Consider the following 24,674-nt stretch of genomic DNA (forward strand, 5'->3'; position numbering starts at 1 on the left):
AAGTCTCAGATCAAGATTATCATTCCCTGGTTGGGGCCAAGAGTCGAGTCTCATATTAGAGTAGACAGTTGGTTACCAAGTCAGGGTCATGTGTCGAATCGGGTGGTGAAGGGAAAATAAGTCTATTTGAAAGTCATTTTTTCATAAAATGTAAGCCAATCAAAATGAGAAATTGAAAAACATTTTTACACGAAATGTATAATATAATATACTTAAGACGTAGATAAGACCATTGAGGCGTTATATCCTAAATGGTCAAGATACAAATAAGACCATCGGAGCATTATTTCCTAAATAGTTAAGATGCAGATAAGACCATCAGGACAGATACATATAAGACCATTGAAGCGTTATATTTAAAATAGTTAAACGCAGATAAGATCATCGACGCGTTATAATAAATAAAAATGTACTATTTATCAAACCATCCATCTATATATATTATTTTATATTATAAGTGAAATGATATTATGCTATACCCAAAATTTGAAAGGAAGAACAGGAGTTAGAGAATAGTTAGTGTAGAAGGACATTGTGTTTGTGAATTCATATAAATTTAGGGAGGCAAAAAAAAAAGGGCCCAAATTGACCCGAAATTGAATACCCAGCCCACTACTCTGCGAGGACGAATAGAAGAGAAAAGAAGAAAAACGAAGGAGAAGACGATCCAGGAGGGAGCATTTTCAATGATCACATATGTATTCATGTGTTTATAGAGGATAAGGACCTTGTAGAAAAGTTTAATTTCTTTCATGGCTTATCAATTTCTAGGGCAAATGTGTCCCGCTTTGAATTGAGGTACCTTGCATCAAACCAAAACCCTAGAAATTGAAGAAAGTATTTGGGGCGATCCATTGCCAGCCCCATCTGCAATTCGGGTGTAACTATTTGCAATTCAGGTATTGATTTTGGTTAACAAGCATTACAAACCCTAGAATTTGGTCTCTGTTCATTTTCGTGCAAACCCTAGATTTCATACAAGTGGTACAAATTGTTTGTTCTTTTGGGGCTTTTGTTTGTTAACTGGGAAATGTAAAGTTCCAGAATTTTCCATCTGTGGCTGTGCATTTTGCTTCAATTGTTAGGGAAGTTTGTATGTTCAGTGCTTTCCATACACAGGTTCTTAGACACAGCTTAATTTAATATGATAATTTATTGTTTCTGTGCATGTTGGTAAGTGATGCTTTGTTTTCCATGAGGTTTCCTTTCTCGTGGGACTTTATCCGATATATTGAAGCTGCTGATCACAACATGAGTGTGCTTGCCAGAAAATGAGAGAGATACGAACAGTTGCGACTAGTGCGTGAAAGATGCTCCCTTCTCGTGTCTTAGAAGTTACGATTGTAAAGTTTCTGCTTTACTGTCCAATCATGCAGGAATGAGCTTTTTCCTATAGCTGCACTTGAGAAATTGAGATATAATTGTTTTGTAGAATGAATGGTTACTGATATCTATGGACTGAAACTATAACCTAACAAATCTATGTATATGAACTGCAACTATAACCAATCAAATCTATGTAAATGCACGTGCACCCATATGCTATCTCTTTTGTCTTGTTTATAGAAAGTGTAAAAAGGAAAACGGTTATAGAATATGCACATTTAGGATCTTATTTTATGTTTTATTTTATTTTATTTCTCCTTCAGTTTTAGGTGATCTGTTATTTCATCTTCCCCTGCCATATGTCTAGTTATCCAGCATAAGCTGCTATGCCTTGTGTGTAGTTTTAACCCCAATGATTTGTTTCCCATGAATATTGTCTCTTGCTTGCATGTGGTCATGTGCTGCTTTCCCCCTCCCAACACCACCAAAGAGAAAATATTTAGCTGTAGATAGTCCATAGGAGTTGATATTGTTATTATGTGTTTGGCGACTAAGTATCATGCCATATTGTCATAAATCTGCTATAATTGTGATTCCTTCTGAAACTTTTTGTTAGATGTTTATCCCTCCTTGGAAAACGTGGTATTTTGGGATGATAACAATATGCGGATCAAAGATAAGAATTCAACTGTCTGTCCAAATCTATAGTGGATTTACGAACACAATCTTTTTTTTAGCTTAAATAAGCACTTCCGCTGACACTTCCATTTATTTTGGGATTAAAAACTGAATGTGCTAGGTATGATGTATAGGAATTTATTGCTTATGCCAGTCTGCACCTTAGAGCAATTGTTTGACCAGTTAGTAAATTCTATGATCCCCAGTGTTTAAGCAATTGCTTAGAAAATCTATTAACAAATTAAGGCAATTTATCTGTAGTCTTGACGTTATTGCTTTTCTTGGTACATTCAAAGGGTTTGTTAATTTCATGAGTGTGAACATTTCTCTTATTGGCTTAAATACTTGTTAGTTAATCAAGTGAAACGTGAAGGAAAAAACAGCACTGTGATTGTATGTCCTAGGAAATGCATTGGGCCATGCTTATGTATTTTTCTAATACACATTCTTAACTGTAAACAATTTTTAATTCGAGTCTTTTCCCATTTGATACCCAAAGAAGGCTTACAATTTTGGTCATATGCACTGATATGAGTGTTGTTTCCGTTGGTGTTATTTTATTTCATGGATGATATCTTGAACCAACGGTCTTTCGGAAACAACCTCTCTACCTCCACGAGGTAGTGGTAAGGTTTACGTACACTCTACCCTCCCCAGATCCCACTTTGTAGAATTTCACTGGGTATGTTGTTGTTGTTGATGGTGCCTTAACTATTTTCTTGCTTGTAGGTATTTGATTGAGGATTATGTTATTGGAGGGTAATACCCTGAAGCTTTAAGGAGGGAATGCATGGATGTAGTGTTGGATCTGATGTTATAGTCAATGCCGGGATTGATTCCATGGGAGGATTTGTTGAAGGCGGAGTGGGTATTGGTACCAAAACTTCTCCGCACACAACTGCAATTGAGAAGGTTCGAGCAGAAATAAGGTAATCCTAGCATTCTCTGCTTCTTCAACCTGCTAGGTTAAGTTTTGGGATTGTAAAAAGTACTCTATCTAAACTTATGGTGAGATTTCTTCCTGTTAACAGGCAGGAGTGCAGTGGCCAACATGAAACGAAAAGACAGTTAGAATTTCTAGAGGAAGTATGAAAGGCAGTTTAATTCTTGTTAGATGTTTGGATATTCTTTACTTGTGCCTTTGACATGATTTGATACTTCAAATTGCAGGGTGGCGATCCCCTGAATTTCAAAATTGTGGATGCTGCTTCATTTAGTGTTCAGTCCACCTCACTGACAGATAAACATCCAGATCAGTTTGTGACCAGGTAATCTCTCAGGTGTTGTGTTACTTTTTCTTATCTGTGTTTGTTACAGTTGTCTTATTATTATTTTGCATTGCAGTGAAATAAAAGGTAGTTTTGCAGTTACCACTTCAGCTCGTGGAGACTCAGTTGAAAGTAGTGGTCGACCTGTGGCTCCTCAACTTTGTGAACCCAACAGTGCTGACAATCTCATGCTGTTTGATGGGGAAAACAAATTTGTTGGTAGTGATAGGGGCCATAGACATCCCAGTAGGAGCAATGTTACTCCATCAGGGCAGTCCTCTAAGTTTGAGGAAAGTCAAAATGCAAAAGAATTAGGTAAGTCTACTGCTTTTGGCATCCCTAAAAAAGCATACAAGCGAAGATACAGGCCGCGACCAAATCGTGACAGTGCTAGATCAAGTTCATCTGATATAGCTCGTGGTGGTCATGACACATCTTTGCCTTCACAACATTTTCCCAAAGATGTGAAAGGACTTATTTCTGATTTAGATAAGGGTCAGAACTCTTCCTTGAACATTGCACAGACTCTTAGTCCAAATGGTGGTATGGCTCTCAAGAATATGCCATCTGATAATCAGCTGGACTTAGAAGTAGATGGTGTTAAAGCTGCAGAGTCAACTACTGACTTTAAGAAAGATGATATGCTGGACACTGTTCCTGATGCTAGTGCTTCTAGAGGTTTGCTCGATAACCAACATAATCAGAAATCACTCACTTGTGTCCAGAAAATGTCTATTCAGCAAGCTCCTGAAAAGCCTCAAGTGCCAAAGGTAAAGGAAAGGGTAGGTTCTGCTGGTCTTGATTGTCAGCCAGATACCACTGAAAGAGAAGTTGAAAATAGTTCTAGCCTAATGAATGGGTTCGGTAGTCGAAAAGGCTATAAGAAAAGCTTTGCAAATGAAGCTGAAAGTAGTGGTGCGGCCTTGGGCGCAAAGGGTTTAGATTCAGAGTCTTCTTGCACCCAGACTAGTCTAAGTTTAGATGGGCATAATGATAGTGAAATGTGTACCAACCTGAATATTTTGGATTCCAACGGTAACTTAAACGGACAACTGGTAGTGCCAGATGGGATGGCAGTTATTGGAAGTGATGTTAAAGTAAAGAACGAGATTGAAGTTGACCTGAATAGTGATTTGAACAATGAAAATCCTAATTCTGGTCACAGGAATCACCAAAGTAATGGTTGTGTGGCCAAGTCACCAAAACAACTTGTTAGTACTGTATCTAATTTGCAAAGTGAGATAAAAGATAAACTTATCACGGAAAGAATGGAAGTAGGCCCATCTGAATTAGAAATCACAAGAAAATGTTTTGTGCTTAAAAGTGAAGATCCCAACCCCCAAGATGTTTGCAATGTTGGAATTCAGGGTATGATTGATACCTGTATACCAGAGCACTCTGAGTGTGTATCGCAGACTAGAGTTTCAAACCTGGCTCCTGAGGGACAAACACCTAGGATCCAGGGTGATGAAGATTCAATCTTGAAAGAGGCACAGATTATAGAGGTTGTTCTTTTGGCCTTCGAAATAATTCACATCCACATTTAGCTTACATAAATGTTGCTATGGCTTTGTTATTTGACCTTGTAGATCTAATGTAATGTAACAAACAGGCGAAGCGTAAAAGGATTGCAGAACTGTCTGCTGTAACCTGTCCGCTGGAAAATGGTCGAAAATCCCAGTGGTATTATGTACTTGAAGAAATGGTTTGGCTGGCAAATGATTTTGCTCAGGTGTGAGCTTAGTAGATATTTGCCTTTTAATGTCTCTTTTTCCCTTTCTGCTTTTCTCGCTATCTATCTAAACGCACAGTCTTGAATCATTGAAACATGATTTAGTTTCTTTTGATTCCGAAATAGTATTTTCAATATGTCTTTCTAGATTTAGCACTTAACTGATTTAGAATATCTTTTCCTGTAGGAACGTCTCTGGAAGATTACTGCTGCAGGTCAAATATGCCACCAAGTTGCTTTTAATTCACGGTTGAGATTCCAAGAACGGAATCGTAGTTGGGAGCAAAAAAGGGTAGCTCACAACGTGGCCAAATCTGTCATGGATTTCTGGCATTCTGTTGAGGTATACAGAGTAATTCTACAAAATCCTAATTTACTCTGTTTTCTTTCCACCAGTCTCTGTGTTTCTAAGGAAGATCGTTAACTATGGAGGGGAAAACATATGTCTGGTCTTTGTTATCTCGTGGTTAGTTGCTTATGTCTGTTAGGCCAATCCTCGGTTCTTTTTTCCTTGAGCCGAGGGTTTATCAGAAACAACTTCTCTGCCTTCCAAGGTAGGGGTGAGGTCGTACACTCTACCCTCCCTAAACCTCACTTGTGGGATACACTGGGTATGTTGTTGTTGCTTTAAGCAGATTTAGGTTACATTCTATAGGGGAATCTCTTCATGCCCAATTATGTATGCTTTTCATGTACACCCATAAAATAGAAAGTGTGATGATAGGATCCACAGGAGTGTTTCCTTGCCTTTTTAAATGCTGAGATCTGGTTTCAGTATGCTATTATGTAGGATTTGACCAAGGATACAAAACTTTTTGATTTACTTACCATGTAAATCTTACATAAAGTTCCTTCATTTTAATTGGCAGAACTAAATTTGGGTTTGTATATTAAAAGTTGTTTGGCTAGAGGAGAAGATATACTCTGATTTAAGGACCAATGAAATTTATATTAGTTGGGATAGGCTTTTGGTTTGATCATCTACACTCTTAGTTTTTCATCTTGTCTAAATCAAAATTAGAGTGAATGTTGAACTTCTAGAAGTTCCTTTGTGTTTTGTTTTTCCAGTTGAAGAGATGGAAGGGGGATACATTTGGTCATTGTTATGCTGATTTCATATTTTGTGGCAGGTAAAAAGCCAAAAAATGGAGCTTGCAAAACCTAAAAAGGATTACACTAATGCCATTAGGGAATATGCCATAAGATTTCTGAAGTACAATGACTCAGATGTTCCAAAAAATCAAGCTGAGGCTCCATTGACTCCAGACAGGATATGTGACTGGGGAAATATGGACACATCTCTGGAGGACCATTTGACAGAGGTTTGAACGTGTTTACATGTTAATCTTGAATCTGCCCTCTCTTATTGTGCTCTACTTATCTCTTTAACTCTTGTTTTGTCGTGACATGAAAATATTTTGAACATTTTTCTGAGGCTTCAATCCAGTCCTTCTTGGGGTTGTACTTATCGCTCTTTGTTTTATTAGCTTATCCTTCTAATTGATCTTCACAATCTTTCATGCAGGAGAACCTCTTCTATCCTGTTCTGCTTGGAGCAGTGGATGCTTACAGAAAATCTATCGAATCTCATGTTCAACTTTGTGAGGCAAGCATATAGACCATAATAATTTTGCCAGCTATACCTTTACATCTTCTGAGTAGTTGACTAGCAACTTATGCTTTCCAACCACAACAGTGGGTTAGCCTTTGTGTATATATATGTATGAGCGTATCACATCAGTTATCCAACTTTATTTTATCCAAGGCATTTTCAGGAAGGGAAATCAGCTGAACTCATACACATTTTTGTTGTAAGAACATCGCTTGGGTACTCTAGTTGGCCATAATTGGTATTGGATGGAGTCATCCTCCATTTTTAGTGTTGTTTGATAACCATCATTAAGGATGAGTTTTTCTATATGCCCATACCTAAAGTAATGAGTGGACAGAGGGGGACAGAGGGGGGAAATGTATATACTTGCTTTCTTTGATCTTTTGATGTGCCACACTTCTTAAAATGAACGGTTGACTAATGAAATGAGGTTTGCTGAATAAGATAGTTTATGTATTGGGGAAAAATCGGTCTTTGGAGTAAGGGAACCCAAGTTAGATCTGTATTCTTGAGTTGGCTCTTTTTGTGGTCTTGCATTTACTGTGTATACTTCTCATTTGAAGGAAGTTAATATAATAGCTTTGGATAAAGTTACTTTTTGATAATTTAGTGTCGGCATTACACCACACCACGGTGTGTGAAAAATATGCATTGTGAAGTACCTTGTACTGGTAATAGGCTAATAGCATCAACAGGAGGAGATGCGATCTCTTGCTCTGGTGGTATGTTTCAAGAAAATAACTATTCCTTGTTTGCCATGTAGCAAATAAAAAATACTCCTTGTTTACTTTTATTGTCTTTTAGGTTTGTGGTCAAGATCTTGGTTTAAATCCTTTTGATATTTCTTAAGGAATCTACCTGATTTTTTTTATATGGTGAGCTGCTAGAGGGTTAATCTTGACGACCGAATACCTTAGGAAAAGAAAGGTTGTGCGCATCAGTTGGTGTTACTTATGCAATGTGGCGGGTGAGGATGTAGATCATATTTTACTACATTGCAGCCTGGCCTTGAGATTGTGGTGGGATATATTTAGCTGGTTTGGTATTTTTTGGGTGATGCCTAGATTTGTGAAGGACCTGTTGTTTTATTGGATAGCTGGAAGGACCTGTGTCCCTTTGGCATTGATATGGATCATCTGGAGAGAGAGAAATAGGAGGGCTTTCAAAGGGGTAGAAATGAGTTTTGGGCAGTTGAGGAGTAGCCTCTGATTCCTCATTTATTTTTGGTGCACCCATGTAGTTCCGGGATGTATAGAAGATTGAGTGTCCTTTGTAGAGAACCATATCATTTTGTATAACGTTTACTTTTTGGTATACTTCTTGTATACGGCCGCTTTTGGCCTTTTGATTAATATAACTGTTTACCTGATCAAAAAACTAAAAAGGTCAGGACTATCAAAGGGAAAACAAAAAAAAGATAAGATCAGCTTAATCCAGCCAGCTTTGATGGTTGGTTTTTCTGCACTTAGGCTATCAATTGTGAGAAAGGTAGTTTGTGGCTGCCTTTCTTTCTTCCAGTTGACTTTCTGATGAATTGCAAAAGCTTCAGCATCTTAGACATTTAATTTGGCATGTACTTCTTGGACATTGGCAATATGTGATTAGTTCTCAAGGCCCAAACTTGGTAAGCTTTGTCCACTGCATGCATTGAACGTGCGTTTGTTATTCTGGTTGTAATATCTGTTTTTGAGACTGCTACTCTGGGGTTGCAACATCTTACATGAATGAGTTAGTGTGACAATACTCATCAATACAAGCATCACCATTCCAGCAACTGTAAACTGTTAAGATATAAAATTGAAAGGATATGCTAGCTTTAGCTTTATGCTTTTATGTTTTTATCTTGTTATGGTGGTGTTTACGATCCAATCTTGTACCCTTCAAAGGATTATGCTTGCTGTAGCTGTATGCTTTTATCACACTTGTTGATGCTGGTGTATTCTTTGAAATTCCAGAAGACAGGTAATGGTATGCAAGAGGAGGTGGAGACCTCTGCATGTGATGCAGTTACAGGTGTCTTTCTTTATTTTTAGTTTTTGTATTTTTGGTGGTTGTCTCCTGCTTGTTCTAGTTGATCGCATCTCTTGACCAATCTGTTTGTGTATGCATACTTTGGATCTTAAGATTGTGCATATGAAGTGGATGAAGGAGAAACAAGTGCATATGATCGTTCAGTTGCCTTAGAAGGTAACAAATCGTCAAGATTTCCCCAGAAGACACGGAAGATCCTCCTGAAGGGTTACAGTGGCAGACCATATGACGTTGGTGCTGGTATACAATTTACACAGTGCATGGAAAACAGAGTTGGCAGTCATCAATCTGTTCTGCTGGGGAAACGGCCAGCTAGCACTCTTAATGTGTCTATTCCAACCAAGCGTGTGCGTACTGCTTCTAGGCAGAGAGTCGTTAGTCCCTTCGGTGCAACAACAGCTGGATGTGTTCAGTTGCCAATCAAAACAGATGCTTCAAGTGGTGATACTGGTTCATTTCAGGATGATCAGAGTACATTGCAAGGTGGATCACATATGAATAGCTTGGAAGTTGAATCCGTGGGTGACTATGAAAAACACCTACTATTTGACTCTGCTGAAGTATCAAAACCTAAAAAGAAGAAAAAAGCAAAGCTTCTGGTACTTGACATGTTGCTATGTCTCTGAAGATAAATTAAGGAATTTGAATTATAGCAATCTGCACCTTTCTAAGACTGAGCTCTTCTTTGCATTCTCTTTGGTGCAGGGTTCTTCATATGGGCAGCGATGGCAGGTTGACTCAAATTATCAAATCAACCAGGTGATTTTCTTTCCCTTTTCCACATTGTGGCTCAGTGATGTGATGATATTAAATTTGCTAGTCAGACTTCTATTAGGAAATAATCTACCAATAGCAGTCTAAAAATAAGATTGTAATTGAGTCTTTTTCTTTTGACATAGTGCTCCAATCCTGTTCTTCCTTTCTGCAGTTTTTTTCTGTTAATATTGTAAATTATTGCTTAACCTTTTTGTCACTTTTTCAATCTTCTTCTCTTCTTCCTAAGTTTCTGCGCAACTTTGAACTAACTACCTTTTTTCCCCTAATCTGTCGTGGTATAGATGTATCACTATGCGTCTTCGTATTCCTCTTTTAGGGTTTGGGGAGGATCATTGTAGTTTAATGACATTCGTGCCACATTTTATCTTTTCCTGATTACTTTTTTTTTTTTTTACATTTATCTTAAGGAGTTAGAATGAGCTATTGTCTTGCATAATCATACCTGGATTCTCCAGACAAAGCAAGGTTAGCCGTAGGCCTTTGCAAATGGCTGGGGAACATATATTTTATACACCAGTTGTATTGATATCTCTGAATATTGGTTTTATTCTCTCTTTCACCATGGAATCCTTGTTGGAGGGCCATACCATATGATTTCTAGTCATTCATATTGGTCAGAAGTTATTCATAAGTTAACCAGATTCCGTTTTAGTGTATTTACTTGATGGTCTATATGTATTTGATATAACATTCAATCCATGTTATTTGGATCCTCCATAAATGCTGCCATTCTTCCACACCCATATCGAATCCTCCAAAAATAATGCATTTTAAAAGGATCCACACAGGTATAGCGGCTTCTTTTAGAAGATCTGTGCAACATAGCTTTTAATGTTTTACTTGTTGAATTCATCATGAATTGTTTGGTTTCAGAAGGATCATTCCAGAAAGAGATTCGAGAGCCATCAACTTGAATCAAACGGTAGCAGCGGTATAGCTTATTCTAACTTGCATTGGCTTTAGAGCTCGAGATGGAGTGTGTTTCTTGTCATATTAAGGGATGCCTTTTCTTTTTTTTTGAAGGTTTATTTGGTCAACATATCGCAAAGAAGCCAAAGATGCTGAGGCAATCATTTAAAAATTCTTTTGAGAATAATGCTCCTATTGGTGGATCTATTCCATCTCCAGTTGCTTCCCAGATGAGTAACATGTCCAACCCAAATAAACTCATGAGGATGCTTAGTGGAAGGGACAGGAATAGGAAAGCCAAAACTTTGAAGGTACTTAAATTTATCTCAGCTAGAATCTCTTTCCTTTGTTTACTTCGCCTTTTTGTTTGAATGAATGCTAGTTTGATGTTTTAGCTTATAAAAAAAAATGAATTTTATCGTATCTAAAAAAGAAAATTTGATCTTCTATAATCTCATACAGATGACTGCTGGACAGGCAGGTTCAGGAAGTCCATGGTCACTATTTGAGGAACAGGTTGGTTTCTTATGCCATACAATATGGACCTTCTTTTGCATCTTCTCCACCATAGTTCTTTTGGCTAGCATGCGTTTAAATGAATTTGACTTCAAATTAGGCACTTGTGGTCCTCGTGCATGACATGGGTCCAAACTGGGAGCTTGTAAGCGATGCCATCAACAGTACCTTGCAATTCAAGGTGAGGGGTAGTTATGCGTTTCCATTCCATCTTTTAGCTAGACCTCTCACAAAATTCGCTTTTATCCCAGTTTAATGCTCTGTATTGTGTTAATCTTTCTTTTTATAGTAGCTTTTTATTACCCTTTTGACTGCTTTTAACCATTCATGTTCAATACATGCAGTGTATATATCGCAAGCCGAATGAATGCAAGGAACGCCATAAAGTACTTATGGACAGAACTACTGGTGATGGCGCTGATAGTGCTGAAGATTCAGGATCTTCTCAACCATATCCTTCAACATTACCAGGCATTCCGAAGGTTCAACTTTCGTTAGCTTCCATTGTTTCTTTGAGCTCAAGTTTTTTATCACGTAAATCAGTATAATTTAATCAACATCTGCAGGGAAGTGCCAGACAGCTGTTTCAGCGTTTGCAGGGACCAATGGAAGAGGACACACTCAAATCTCATTTTGAGAAGATCATCTTGATTGGGAAAAAATATCTTTTACGGAAGACTCAGGTATGCTCTTCACTAACATTTATGCATAAATTTTTTCTTGCTTGGTCGTGTTGGGTATATTAACACTCCTAGTCTGCCAGTTCGGCTTTTTTAGCAACCATTGCTCGGCATCATAGGGTTACAAAAGGTGATATGTTATATTTTAGTCAATTCTCTGCCATAGTCTTGGTCCTTTAATGTCCAAAATATGTACAATATGATCTGCTGTCCTTTCAGAAGTCTAGTTAGTTGAGCTCCTAGTTTTATTTTTGTTATGAAGGTTGAATTGTTTAATCTCTTTTGGAAACTAAAAAAAATGAGGTGTTGGCACAATTGACTTTGGTCTTGAGAACTTGCATAGGATTTTATAACATGCGAAGTGACCTAAGATTCATAGCATGCAAATTGACCTACAATTGTATATCCATTCTGAAGGTACTTGGGATATTTATCCTTGAAAACTTGTTATTTTATACGCTTTCAATTGTTTTACTAAAAGTCTGCTCATCAATCAAGGAGAAGGCATGGTGTCTTTCATATAGCATGTAAACTCCTGCCTTGGGTGCAGACTTCGATGAATTGTTGTTGTGCTACAGAAAAAGAAGCACCAAATATCTTTGGAACTTTGGCATATTCACAAAATAAGAATAATCTAGATGTGTCACAAGTTTTAGAACTTTTAATTACAAACTCTGGAGTCAAAGGCGGCCCTTGTCTGTAGAGTTCCTTTTTTTAAAAAAAATCTTTCAAGCAGGTTCTCCGGAAACGAGTTTGTTTCAGTTTTTGTAAGAACTCTTTTGCAAATAGTTTTTTGAAATCGAAGAAGTCATTTTGCGGATTTTCCCTAAAGAAGAATTCTTCTTCTACTCATAAAGTACTTCCAAATCTTCAGAAAATAAACTACAGCTATTTTTGGACATTTATTTGTCTCAACATTTCTTCTAAAAGACTCTCAGAAAGTTGTCCGAACAGTTACTTCCCATACTGTTATTCTAGATGCTGTCACGGGTTTTTAAAACCTTTGACTACGATGATTGAAATTAAGTCATGATGTGATGCTTTCCAGTTTGACATTTTGTATAGAAGTGCGTAAAGGAAATCACTTTACATACAAAATGTCTTAAACTGATTTGGTCATCTTTATGTCCAAGTGAAATCTATCCTACAAAATAGTCCAGATATGGCTATACTTAAAATAAATCATAATTGGAGAAACTTCTATAGATATCTAACTCACTTTGCTGTAGAAGTTACTCCTCATCTGGGTTTGATATATGTTTATAAGTTGTTGAGTTGAATGTTGGATTTTTCGGGTTTGGTTGCTCACCCAAAGAACTATCTGATCCGAATCAAACAGAAACATTTGTTTTGGCAACTGAATATTTGAATTAAAAAGAGAACTGATAAGCAGAAAACAGATATCAATCACTTTGTCTGCTCTTCATATATTATTTGGTATGACTGCCTAAGTTTATTATTTTGAACCTTAAAGAACTGTTGATATACATACTGAGTGAGTCAGTGGATTAAATCATTTGGTAATAGTAATCATAGTGCAGAGTCACTTCAATTGATTAAACATTTTACCTGATCAGGTTTAAGAGATGAGTAATTCTGCCTCATCACGTGGAATGGATACACAGACCTAATTTTTAGAAATGTGAAATATCTATTTTTTCTTCCCTTTGTTTGTACCCCTGGGCTGCTGTGGTTTTGGTTAATCAATCTGTCAAGTGCTGGAAAATTTTACATTCTGACAAAGACGTGAATTTTTCCAATAATGATGGTGTCTGAGCCAATTTGTGTGTAACTGTGTACCCATCAGCTACTTGCTACTACTCACATGCATAGGCACGGGCTAAGTGTGTGTGCTGAGGCTTAAGTAGATGGGAAGACTTCAACTAGTGTCGCTTCGCTGGGTTTCGAACCTTGGTAGATATGTCATGTTTAGTTTTCAAACTTATTAAGAAAATATCAAAATTGTTGCGAAGAAATCGACATATTATGATTGTGGATTTGTTTTTTTGAGAATTATGATTGTGGATTATTCTCTACCAGTTTCGCTTATCCTGTTTTGTTCTGGGGAATTGGGTATAGTTACACAAGATAAATATTTACCATTTGAGGAGAATAGAATGCTGGATTCATTTTTTTCAAATATCTTTAGTGTATGGACGATCAGTAAACCTCTTGTTCTCTTTATGTTTGCTTTATATACTTGTGTTTCAAGTGGCTATAATGTTTAGTTATTTTTTGATGTAGGGTGAAAACTATGATCTAAAACAAATTCAGCAACCACACGATTCTCATATGCATGCGCTTTCCCAACTTTGTCCGAGTAATCTGAATGGAGGATCTTTTCTTACGTAAGTTTATCTCGAGTACATGTCTGAGGTTGACCTTTTCCCGATAGGCCTAGCCGTAGCTTTGATTTTAACTCTTTATGTTTTGTCTTCCTTCTGGTCCACTGAAGGCCTCTGGATCTGTGCGAGGAACCTCCACGGGCTCCATCTAGTCCAGACTTTCTTCCTGCTGGATTCGAAGGTTCATACTCAGGTGGATTATCTATCTCGAGTCAGGGTGGAGGATCAGTGCTTCCTGCATCTGGTGCAAATTCTGGAGTGCAAGCATCCACCAATATGATTCTCGGAAGCGCTTTTCCTTCATCAACAAGTCCACTAAATGCATCTGTCAGGTAATGAATGCTTAAGCTTAAAACTATGTAATGGCTCCTGGGATTTCCTCATCAAGTGCTGATATGGGTAATCATACTTCCGGGGTGGTAGATATGCTGTTCCGAGAGCTGTATCTTTTCCAGTTGATGAGCAGCAGAGATCCCAGCAATATAATCAAATGTTATCAAGTGGAAATATGCAGTCCAATAAATCTGCTCCTGGATCCCTTGCAGCCAGTGACAGTGGTGGTGCTCGTACACATCCCAGTGGCAACAGCATGGGAGCATTGTCTGGGCTTAATAGAGGTATGGCAATGGCAAGGCCTGGGTTTCAGGGAATAGCATCATCATCTATGCTTTCTTCTGGTACGACAACAATGCCAAGCACTGTAAATATGCAATCTGGAGTGAACTCAAATCAGGGGAATTCAATGTCGAGACCTCGTGATGTTTTGCACATGATACGGGTAAGTTACTTCTGTCTTCTGGATACAAATTGCTCTTTTCTTGTGGTTAACATCTGTGTTGTTGGACCATTAGTAAACAATAGCGGTTTTTATTTTTCTGCTTCTAGTTAGTGCAGTTATTAACTCATTCATATATGACAACTTCGAGCTTGTAAAACTTCATCATGAAATGGTAGGTGAAGACACGGTCTCCTTTCTGCAAGAAATTTCACTAGCTAACGTTTAGTTTCACTTTACTTTCTTAACAAGTGAACCCTGACTTTAGGCATCTCCCTGAATAAGTTCTGAAATGAGTTTCTTTGACAGGATTTGTTACGCTGGTAGATATTTTGTATAATTTAAAAGGCAATACTTCTGTGCATTCAGTGTGCTCTTTGAGCTGCTTATTTAACTAGCAAGTATACCAGTGTTCCATGTGACTCATGGTTTCAGCTGGTCAATGCACTCTTGAATCAGGATAGCTGGGTCAATTGCATCTCATGTTGAAGAACATGTGAATCTAAGAAGTTCAACCAGACCAGCCTGAACATTTCAATGTGAAAAGAATGTCTTCCAATATGAATTGGTTGTTGATCAGGTTCATTTACTAATGACAAACTAATGCCCATCAAAAAAGTGTTCTTCTTGGGGGTATCCTTGGGAAGAACAAAGGAGGGGTAGGCTGTGCGTTAAAAAACACAACTGTTGCCACATCAGTGTATGGAGAAGGTGAAAACAGTCGGCTTTGGATGATTTTCATTGAGAATTTAAGATTTCATGACATTCATTGGGGAGCAGATCCACCTTTATATACTGAAGACTTGTAGTTTTAGTGTCCACTGACGTACTTTGCTCTTCTATGATTTTCATATTGTTGCTTACATGATTTTTCTGCATTTTGGCTCTTTTTATGGTGTAGTTCATATATCTGACTTTCGGAACTGCAGTGTGATGCATTCCTTGCTTGTATACTTCAACTCTCACCTCCTCAGTATTTTGAGTTCAATGACAGTATATGTATCCTGCTCTTGCAGCCCTCACCGAATCAGGAAGCTCAGAAGCAAATGATTCTTCCTGAGCTTCAGATAAAGGTCTCTCAAGGAAGCAGCCAAGGCGTCCCTCCTTTTGGTGGGTCAAGTTCCTCTTTCCCTAACCAGACTGCCTCCTCACCTGTTTCTTCACACCCACTTCATCATCAGCAACCACATCTTTTATCTTCACAGCAGCCTCTTGTGCATAGCCCTCGGCATCCTCATCTTCAAGGGGCCAGTCATGCCACCAGCCCACAGCATCAAGCTTATGCGATTCGTTTAGCTAGAGAGAGGCACCTGCAGCAGCGGCTTTTACAACAGCAACATCAACAACTCTCACATACGCAGCCCCATCTTCCTATACCATCCTCATTGCAGAATAGTCCTCAGATCACTTCACAGACTTCTTCTCCACCAGTGTCACTTTCTCCTTTGACATCCCCTTCCTCAATGTCTCCAATGCCACAGCATCAACTGAAACATCCATTTCCGTCCCATGGGCTTGGCCGAAGTGCACAAACTGGGGGTAGTAGTTTAATTACTCAAATGAGCAAGCCAAGGCCACATCAGATAGGGCAGCAGCATCTTCAAAATGCTAGCAGACTCCATCCTCCACAGCGCCAGCAGTCAGAATCTCAAAAACAAGCTAAAATTTTGAAGGGCGTGGGGAGAGGGAAATCGATGATACAACAGAACATGCAGATTGATCCCTCTTTATCGGAAGGCCTTCCTACAGATCAAGTGAATCAATCTGCAGAGAAAGGTGAGCAAGCCACACAGTTGTTGCAAGGTCAGGGAATCCTGGCCCAGCCTGTAAAGCAAAAGGTGAGTCAACCGCAGCATCCCCACTCTAAGATAAATTCTGGCCAAGTGCCTCTATCCAAAAAGCAGCAAATTCCCCCTAATTCTGACAGTACCAATCAAGGTCTTGCCTCATCGAGTGTATTGGGTCCTAATTTGCCCCATCAATCTGTTCCAACCTCAGTTGTAGGTTCTTCCAACCACCGAATGTTGATGCATCCACAGCAACAGGTGCAATTGCGGCCAAAGTTGACTCCTCAAAGTCAAGCAGCTCTTCAAGGGGTTCTGCAACGGAAACGTTCACTGAATTCTGAACTGCCAAACAAGTTGCAAGCTGGTGAACCTCAAACTGAACAGCGCAATATTTGCAACACTTCACAGATAGGTAACACATCTCTGCAGGGCTCCAACAATTTAACTAATGCCACAGAGGTATCTGCCGCCGGTGCTACTCAAATGAAGGTTGCAGTTCCGTCATTAGATTCAATTGGAACCCCACCAATAAATTCTGCTGCCAGCGAGACAGGGCCAGAAGTCAACCAAGGAGCAAGCCAAATGCAATCTTCTGGTAAGTTGTCTCCTATTGGGCGTGATGCTAGTGTTCAATGGAAGAAAAAGTCTTCGGAGTTGCATCCTCCCTCGCTAGTGACCCAGCCCCAGTCACACCAGCAACAACAGCAGCGGCCACTGTTGCAACATCCAGATCAGGCGCAGGTTCTGCAAGCAGGGAATAGAGGTTTGTTAGCTAGACCCAGTGAATCTAGACTGGATTGAGGTACACACAAAACATCAAGGGTTACTCCTTCGCAGCTTGTCATTCCTTCAGCATGCCTTTGAAACAACAGCGTACAGGTAAAAAGAAATAAAATTAACGTCAACTGCTATAATACACCTGCTATTAGATCCCAGTAAGACAAGTTTAAATTAGTGACATACTTCTACAAGATTTTGATTTAATATTCTTGGTTGAGATAATTTAGGCTCTTGATTAGTTATATTTTCAGCATGTCATAATATTGGCATAAGTTGATACTTGCTCATTTTGTTTTTCAGACAAAGCTCGTTGTGCCTGAGGGAATCACATTGGGATGAGAAGGTGAACTTCAAGATTTTGGGAGCGTATGAGGATGATCAGCTCAAAGTTTGTGTTTTGTATAGTATTTGTTGCCCTAGAGCCTCAGTAAGGTAAGAACAGATGTAGAGGTAGGTGTACAAGGTCTCTCTCTTCTCTTAACCCCCTTCAATTACCTCTCATTTTTCTTAAACCCCCTTTTCACCTGCTCACTAAGGGAGGGCCTATTTGATTTTGTCCCCGTAGTCATCCCATGTATTATAGCCCTTTTTTTATATTCAATGGGGTAGTTGTCATTTTTATGGCCAAAGGCTGTGGAAAGTCTTGTAAATATTAGAGGCATGTGTATACTCAATATTTGTCAATACAGTCATCATTCATGACTGCCCTCCTTGCTCTCAAGCTTGTGCAATTCTTGTAAATTGTTCTTAATTGGCGTTATGAAAATCTTGAAATGAGATCTGATCACGCATACATACAGCTCCTTTGGAAGAATACACTCAAAAGTACTTGAAATTGGATCTTGGTCTATTTTGAGATGTCTTTTTAATTGTTACGAAGATGGTCTACTTGGAATCGCTTGTTGCGATTCAAGTACGACAGAGTCGGAGCCAAAAAAATGTCATTCCTGCTAATAGTAAATCTGAGACCTTTAAAGTTCAAACAACTAATATCATGGCCAATAAAGTAGATGTCCTTTAAGATCACTTGTATTTTTCATGATCCTAAATCTTGTAATAGAAGAATCTAAATGCATCAAACAAGCCTTTTTATTAATATATATAACTTCATATGATTTTGTAAACTTATAAAGCAGCTCTTAGCCCTTGAACCCATTTTATGTAAAATCTACGTTGGAAAATAATATGGCCAACATTTGAAGACTTCTGTGTAAAAGCAATGCCTTTATATACAGATTTTTTTTTCCTGAGGGTGCACTAATGCAAATTCAGGTGGTGTCTAGCCTTTTTAACATAGTGGGATATGGTGTGAAATCCCAATTTATGACATTCCAACTCATTAAAATCTGGTGTATGCTTCATTCTGCTCAACTTTGACAAGGTCGCACGATTCTTCGTTTTTCACGTAGTCTTTACACTTTGAACATAATCTAAGCGTCACCCAAAGATGTTAAAGATGAGGTACTACTATCCTCCCAAGAAAGCTGCACGCAAAACGGAAGATAAAGAAACCACCTATACCATATCAAGGAAATGAAAATGAGTGCCTGCAGATTTAACAGTAAGAACAACAATGAATGTAGGAACAAGCAAATTCTCATAACCTGCAACAGTTCTACTATACTATCAAATCCCTTCCTGTAAAGTTATGGCATCTGGATTGTAAATAGAAGTGACCACAATGCAATCATATTGATATAGGGTACCAAGAACCAACAACAACATACCCAGAGGCTGTTTCCGATAGACCCTCGGCTCAAGGAAAGCAAAATCACATCATTTATGAAAACATAAGCACTAACAATAGCAGGAGGGTACCAAGAACCAAACTTTTACAAAATATATACAAAATACATTTCACTTACAGCTTGATCATTGGTTGTGGGATCATACAAACAAGTATATAGTTTTCACAGCAGATGCCAATTGAAAAACATGAATCATTAGAACATAAGAAGGAAGAAAGCAGCCATAAGTTAACAACTGAAAAAAGGATCTATCTTATTGCATTGTTGATGTTGAACAACCAACCAAGAGTAGTCTGAATTTGTTTGGTTAGCTCAAATCCAGCACAGAATAAATTTACATTTCTACTAAGACAAGTGACAGAAATGCTAATTATTCCTAACAATAGTTAAGAAACAAATGTTAGAAGAATGAAAATGCCCCATAAATAAGAACATCCCACTATGCTTAACACTTGAAAATCGAAGCCATTTTCTTGGAAACAAATTTAAAAAAGGCGTAAACTTGATGAAACCTCGAGTTCTTTTAGCATCAACCACTTCTTTCCATACCAAGAAATGTTGCAAAGGAGTTCAAAATTCATGAGAAACCTTCACTTTCTTATGCGATCCAACAACACTATTGATAGTATCAATTAGATTCCTCTGTGTCTCGAGAATCATTTCCATTCTCCTTTTCTCCATTTCGATCCTAAACCTCTCTGTCTCCTTCATCATCTCAATCTTTTTACTCTCCATTCTCATAAACCTCTCGGCAAATCCCCTTATCTCTGCAGCTAATTCACTCCCTCCAACGCTTCCTTCTCCATCCTCGTCGTCTTCCTCTTCATCCACCTCTTCCTCAACATCATCATCATCATCGTTATTAGTACCTACATTCTCGAAATACCCTTTTCTTTTCTCATTCATTGAATTCCTCATCCCTCTCATAGGGTCAAAGTTTCGATCTTTCACCATCCTATTCACATTTCTATTATCAGCAACAACATTAACACCCATCATACCCATTTCACCACGAACAATATGATTAATGCTTTTACACTTATTTTTCCTCAAATCCATAAAACTAACATCAACCTCATCACTATCAGTATCATAATACCTCTGATCAGACGTAGAATTCGAATTCTGGCATTTCACCATTGCAACAGGATGAGCAGCAATTGGTAAAGGCCCACGTTCCATACGGTCCATTAGATCAAAATACTGCCAGGAATTCGGGTAGGGTTTGAGTCTCTCGGCCCGATAACGTTTCCGGAGCTTCTCGATCTTGTGACGGCATTGGGTGGCGGATTTCGACGGCTCATCGAAGCCGCAACGAGCTGCGACTGTAATGGCGACTTCTTCCCATTGGCTAGCTTTGAGCTGACCCTTTTTGAGAGAGTACCATTTTTCCTGATAAGCTTGGATTAAATTGAAAGTTTCTTGATGGGTCCATGGTATAGGTTGAGTTTTCTTCTGGGGTGATGGGATTGGAGGGTTTGGGGAGATTTGGGGTTGATTTGATTCAGGAGGTGGGAGGAGGAGGGGTGGGGGAGATGAAGGAGTAGCCATGGATATTGATGTTTGAGGAATTGAGTAGATATTGTGCTTTTCAAGTTTTGGGTATTGGAAAAATTAGGTTTTTTGGGTGGTGGATTTATGTGGTAGGCGGTGGCAGAGGTGATGGCGGTGGTGGGGTGGTTGTTGGTAGTTGGTGGTGGGTGGTGCAGCCATTTGGAATGGGCCGGAAGCCTAGATAGAAGCACACAATAGTACAAGATTGGTGGTTCCTTACGGCCCATAGTAGTTGGGCCTGGGGTATGCAGGATTATTTTGCGAAATTAAAAGGATAACTTATAAAAATTTCACTAGTTTATGAACTAATTAAATACAAACTAGTTTGTTATATTACAAATTTAATAATATTTTGTGAGTTTAGATACATGCATTTCGGAATCCATGAGTAAAAATTAGGTGTGATTTATTCTAGATACACGATATCCAAGTGGATTCAATACATAGGCAAATCTCATTTTTCTCCCTTGCCTCCATCCCATCTCGCTCGCCACTCTCATATATTGCCTGCGTATCTGGTATCCTAGATATATGCGAATCACACCAGATATATGTGTCTAGTGTGATTCACATTAATCTAAGATACATAGACAAATCTCGCTCGTCAATATTCTAATACTACTTCAAACAATTTTTAATGGTTAGGTTGAACACAAAACTTTCGAAAATCAATATACTCACTGTGTCTGCTTCTCCAATCAAGATCAACAAAATTGATAGTGTTATTTTTATGTATCGTTGTGCTAACTTTTCCTAGCTGAAAAAAAAGAAGAAATATTTTAAATTCACAATATTCATGAACCTATTGTTCTATTTTCTTGCTTTGTGCTGTGACTCTTTGGGAAAATTAGTAGAAATTTATTTATGTAATTTCACATTGTATATATACAATCAAACATACATATGCATACAATGATTATGAAAAATACACATATGACAATTATAAAAGAATAATTAATTTACAAGTGAATATACAGTTATAAACATATTGCTGTAGAAAATAATATGTCTATAAAAAGTGGAAAGTGAATAAAATAAGTTAACAAGTAGGTGAACTTATGTGCTTCAAATAGCACCTCACTCAACAACTAGACCAAAATTTTCCAAGTTTGTTGAGCACTCATTGATTTGATTGTAGGTCTTTCTTTTTATATTTTCTCCTCTTCAGTGAATACCTTTTAGACTATGATGCTAGTTATAAAGTCAGTTCACATACTAGTTAATTATATGATGGATTACAATAGTTCAATCGATTGATTATTTAATAAAAGAAACATTAAAAATATTTTTGAACTTAACATAAATTATTAGTTCCATCCTTAAATTATTGACAGTCTTAAAAACATTCATCTACTTGACTAATTAAACTTAGATACACTTCCATCTGTCAGGTGACATAACAAATTGTCTCAAATTTTTGTAGGAGCATGTGAATCTTAATAGAACCGAAGGATGTATTTGACTCATATTGCAAAATTGAGGATGTATTTAAATTCAATTAATCAAGTAAATAAGTATTTTTAAGGCATCAATAATTTGAAGATGAAATTATTAATTCACACAAAAATTAGAGTTATTTTCCGTACTTATCTAATTATTTGAATGTTCGATTCTCCGCCTTGTAAAAATAAACACAAGTATTGTATCTACCTAACTTCCCATCTTGTTTGGTTTGACAAGTGATGGTCCAACTATATCATCCATCATCAAGATCTCACCAAACCCCCTTATGGGTTTTTTGCTCTTTATTTATTAACTCAACAACCCCTTCCTGCCATTCCACACATCTGTACAATTTACAAACAACAATCAACACACTCCCTCTTCAAGCCTTTCTATATAGGGTCTTGAAGAGCCAAAATCAATATCTGATTAGTCTTTCTGTATTCTAACAAAATAGAATTTGTCTATAAATGGGTAAAGTCTTCAATTTAGCTGAGGTCTCCCAGCACAACAATGCCAAGGATTGTTGGCTCATTATTAGTGGCAAGGTATAAAATTTTCTATCTCATTTGTGCTAATTAAAGCTTTCTTCTTTTGATGTTATTTTAAGTGGGTAGCTACAATTTGTGGTTTTTATTGTGAGATCTGTGAAAAGATCCAATCTTTATCTCTACTCTGTAAAAAAGATTCAATCTTTATTGGAGTACTTATGTGTTGTATTTTTATTATTATTTTATTTCTTTTTTGGTTTTCCATCCGGTATCCAATGCACCACATTGGGTTTTAGACTAAATCTTGGATCACCCACTGCTAGGCCCATTTGAGATGATTCAAACTCGAGACCTTTAGTTAAAGATGAAGCAGTCCCACAAATGTACCAATAACTCATGTTGGTTTATTTTTATCTCTACTCTCCTACTTCTCCCCTGCACTTTAATTGGTTTTGGGAAAGAGGGGTGAATGGGGTAGGGTGTGGCTGATCTCCTCTTGTATGGTATTATCTTCTTGTTTTGTTGATTGAATATTTGTGGATGAAAGAAATTGCATCTTTTAAATTTTGTGAGTCCTAAGTTTAGCGGCTATGTTGCTTCAACTCTCCAAAAATGTTGTAGCACCCGTGTCAAATCCTTCTAAAAATGCATTACTTTTTGGAGGATCCGATATGCACCTAGTGACATTTTTGGAGAGTGAAAACAACATATGCTGTTGCCTGTAGGGTGTGTCTAAGTATGATTTCCAAATTTTGTTTACATGCTTGACTCCTCATTCTCTACTTCATTGTCCACTTACCTTTTGCTCCAAAAGAATGTTTTCCTTCACACCAAGCACATTTGAGAAAATCAGTGATAGCTAGTTTAGAAGGTTGGTTTCTAAGGAAAAGAAAATCTTATAATTCCTGTTGATTAAAAAAGCCTTGTATGCTAATCAAGTAGCTAGCATCACGGCCTGTCGTCGACTTGGATCAACGCCTCCATTCCTTTTTGGTTTAGTTTTGGAAGTGATGTTAGTAGCACTTGCTTTTGGCAATGTACTTATTTTGTTGTTATAATTTTATCAAATGTGTTCAATAGTTGGCAGCAAATGTATCAAATTCTTCCTCCGTTTTTTCCCTTCCCAAGTGTCTTTAACTTTTTCCATATGTTGTGTTTTATTTGAATAGGTGTATGATGTGACAAAATTCTTGGAAGATCACCCGGGTGGTGATGATGTTTTATTGTCTGCAACAGGTAAAATAGTAGGACGTATTCTTCTTGTGGAAGAACATCACTATATTTTGTATTCAATTTCTTGTAATCTTACATATGCACCAATTTTTGTTTGTGTTAAATTCACTCGAACATCACTGAAATCCAGATGAGCCATCTCTGAAATCCTAGACAACTTAAATATGAAAACCTATGTAATTTTGTAGCAGACACTGGTTTATGAGACCCTGATACATTGTCACATTAAAGTACTTGAATTTTACCCACTCTGTATTTTTGTATTCAATTTTTAGTAATCTTAAATATGCACCAATGTGTGTGTGTGTGTGTGTAAAGTTCAGTCGAACTTTGCTGACTGCCAGATTGTGCCATCGACAGATTCGATACTAAAAGCTATGTAATCGTCTAGAAGACAATGGTTCATGTGCTCATGATTGTTGTTGTGTACAGGAAAGGATGCAACTGATGATTTTGAGGATGTTGGACACAGCAGTAGTGCTCGAGCAATGTTGGACGAGTATTATGTAGGAGAAATCGATTCTTCAACCATCCCAACAAGTGTAAAGTACACTCCTCCAAAGCAGCCTCATTACAACCAGGACAAAACAACAGAGTTCATCATCAAGATCCTCCAGTTCTTGGTTCCTTTGATTATTTTGGGAGTTGCTGTTGGCCTCCGCTTCTACACCAAACAGTCAACTTGAATTGTGATCTCATAACAAGAATTGAAATCAGCGAGACGTTAGAAGAACGAAAAAAAAAGCCTTTTCTTTGTTAGCTAGCCAGGCAAACCTTTCTGGGAACAGTTATGGTATGTTGATTTCTGTGATTGTGAGAATGCATTTGCTTTAACTTTCCTTTTTCATTTTGTTGTTAAATATATCAATCTACGTCTCGTGAACTTGGTTTCTAGGCTATGAGGATATTATCACTTATTCCTCGATGGTCATATAACTATAGTTTTATTGCACTAAAGTTATCGAAGGAAAAAAAACACACTTCCAAAA

The 24,674-nt window shown here is 37.8% G+C and overlaps 4 protein-coding genes across 5 annotated transcripts in view; 2 read left to right on the top strand and 2 right to left on the bottom strand.

Annotated features, from left to right (window-relative positions):
• LOC125807744 (wound-induced basic protein) overlaps positions 1-24,674 on the bottom strand; it is a 125,665-nt gene that overhangs the window by 51,237 nt on the left and 49,754 nt on the right. The gene's annotated exons all lie outside the window — the stretch shown is intronic.
• LOC125807718 (chromatin modification-related protein EAF1 B-like) lies at positions 534-17,957 on the top strand. 2 transcript variants are annotated; one of them, XM_049487448.1, is made up of 23 exons: positions 534-899; positions 2,778-2,933; positions 3,036-3,090; positions 3,175-3,272; positions 3,349-4,777; positions 4,885-5,004; positions 5,192-5,347; positions 6,135-6,326; positions 6,530-6,610; positions 8,572-8,629; positions 8,741-9,246; positions 9,353-9,406; positions 10,298-10,355; positions 10,448-10,644; positions 10,796-10,849; positions 10,950-11,030; positions 11,194-11,331; positions 11,416-11,532; positions 13,774-13,877; positions 13,985-14,206; positions 14,298-14,652; positions 15,666-17,315; positions 17,517-17,957. In XM_049487448.1, exons 2-22 carry the CDS (start codon positions 2,791-2,793, stop codon positions 17,235-17,237), a joined length of 5,790 nt encoding a protein of 1,929 aa, XP_049343405.1. In that variant the 5' UTR covers positions 534-899; positions 2,778-2,790; the 3' UTR covers positions 17,238-17,315; positions 17,517-17,957. The 2 variants fall into 2 exon arrangements, with proteins under 2 accessions (XP_049343405.1, XP_049343404.1); XM_049487447.1 differs by having other exon boundaries at positions 535-899; positions 2,734-2,933.
• Positions 19,225-20,531, bottom strand: LOC125807731 (trihelix transcription factor ASIL1). The gene has a single exon (XM_049487464.1). It carries the CDS (start codon positions 20,513-20,515, stop codon positions 19,535-19,537), a length of 981 nt encoding a protein of 326 aa, XP_049343421.1. The 5' UTR covers positions 20,516-20,531; the 3' UTR covers positions 19,225-19,534.
• LOC125807741 (cytochrome b5-like) lies at positions 22,219-24,568 on the top strand. The gene is made up of 3 exons (XM_049487479.1): positions 22,219-22,509; positions 23,622-23,688; positions 24,118-24,568. The coding sequence occupies exons 1-3, from the start codon at positions 22,432-22,434 to the stop codon at positions 24,369-24,371; spliced, it is 399 nt and encodes a 132-aa protein (XP_049343436.1). The 5' UTR covers positions 22,219-22,431; the 3' UTR covers positions 24,372-24,568.

The sequence above is a fragment of the Solanum verrucosum genome, unplaced genomic scaffold, assembly GCF_900185275.1.
Source record: "Solanum verrucosum unplaced genomic scaffold, falcon-dt-bn FXZP01000183.1, whole genome shotgun sequence".
Lineage (NCBI taxonomy): Eukaryota > Viridiplantae > Streptophyta > Magnoliopsida > Solanales > Solanaceae > Solanum > Solanum verrucosum.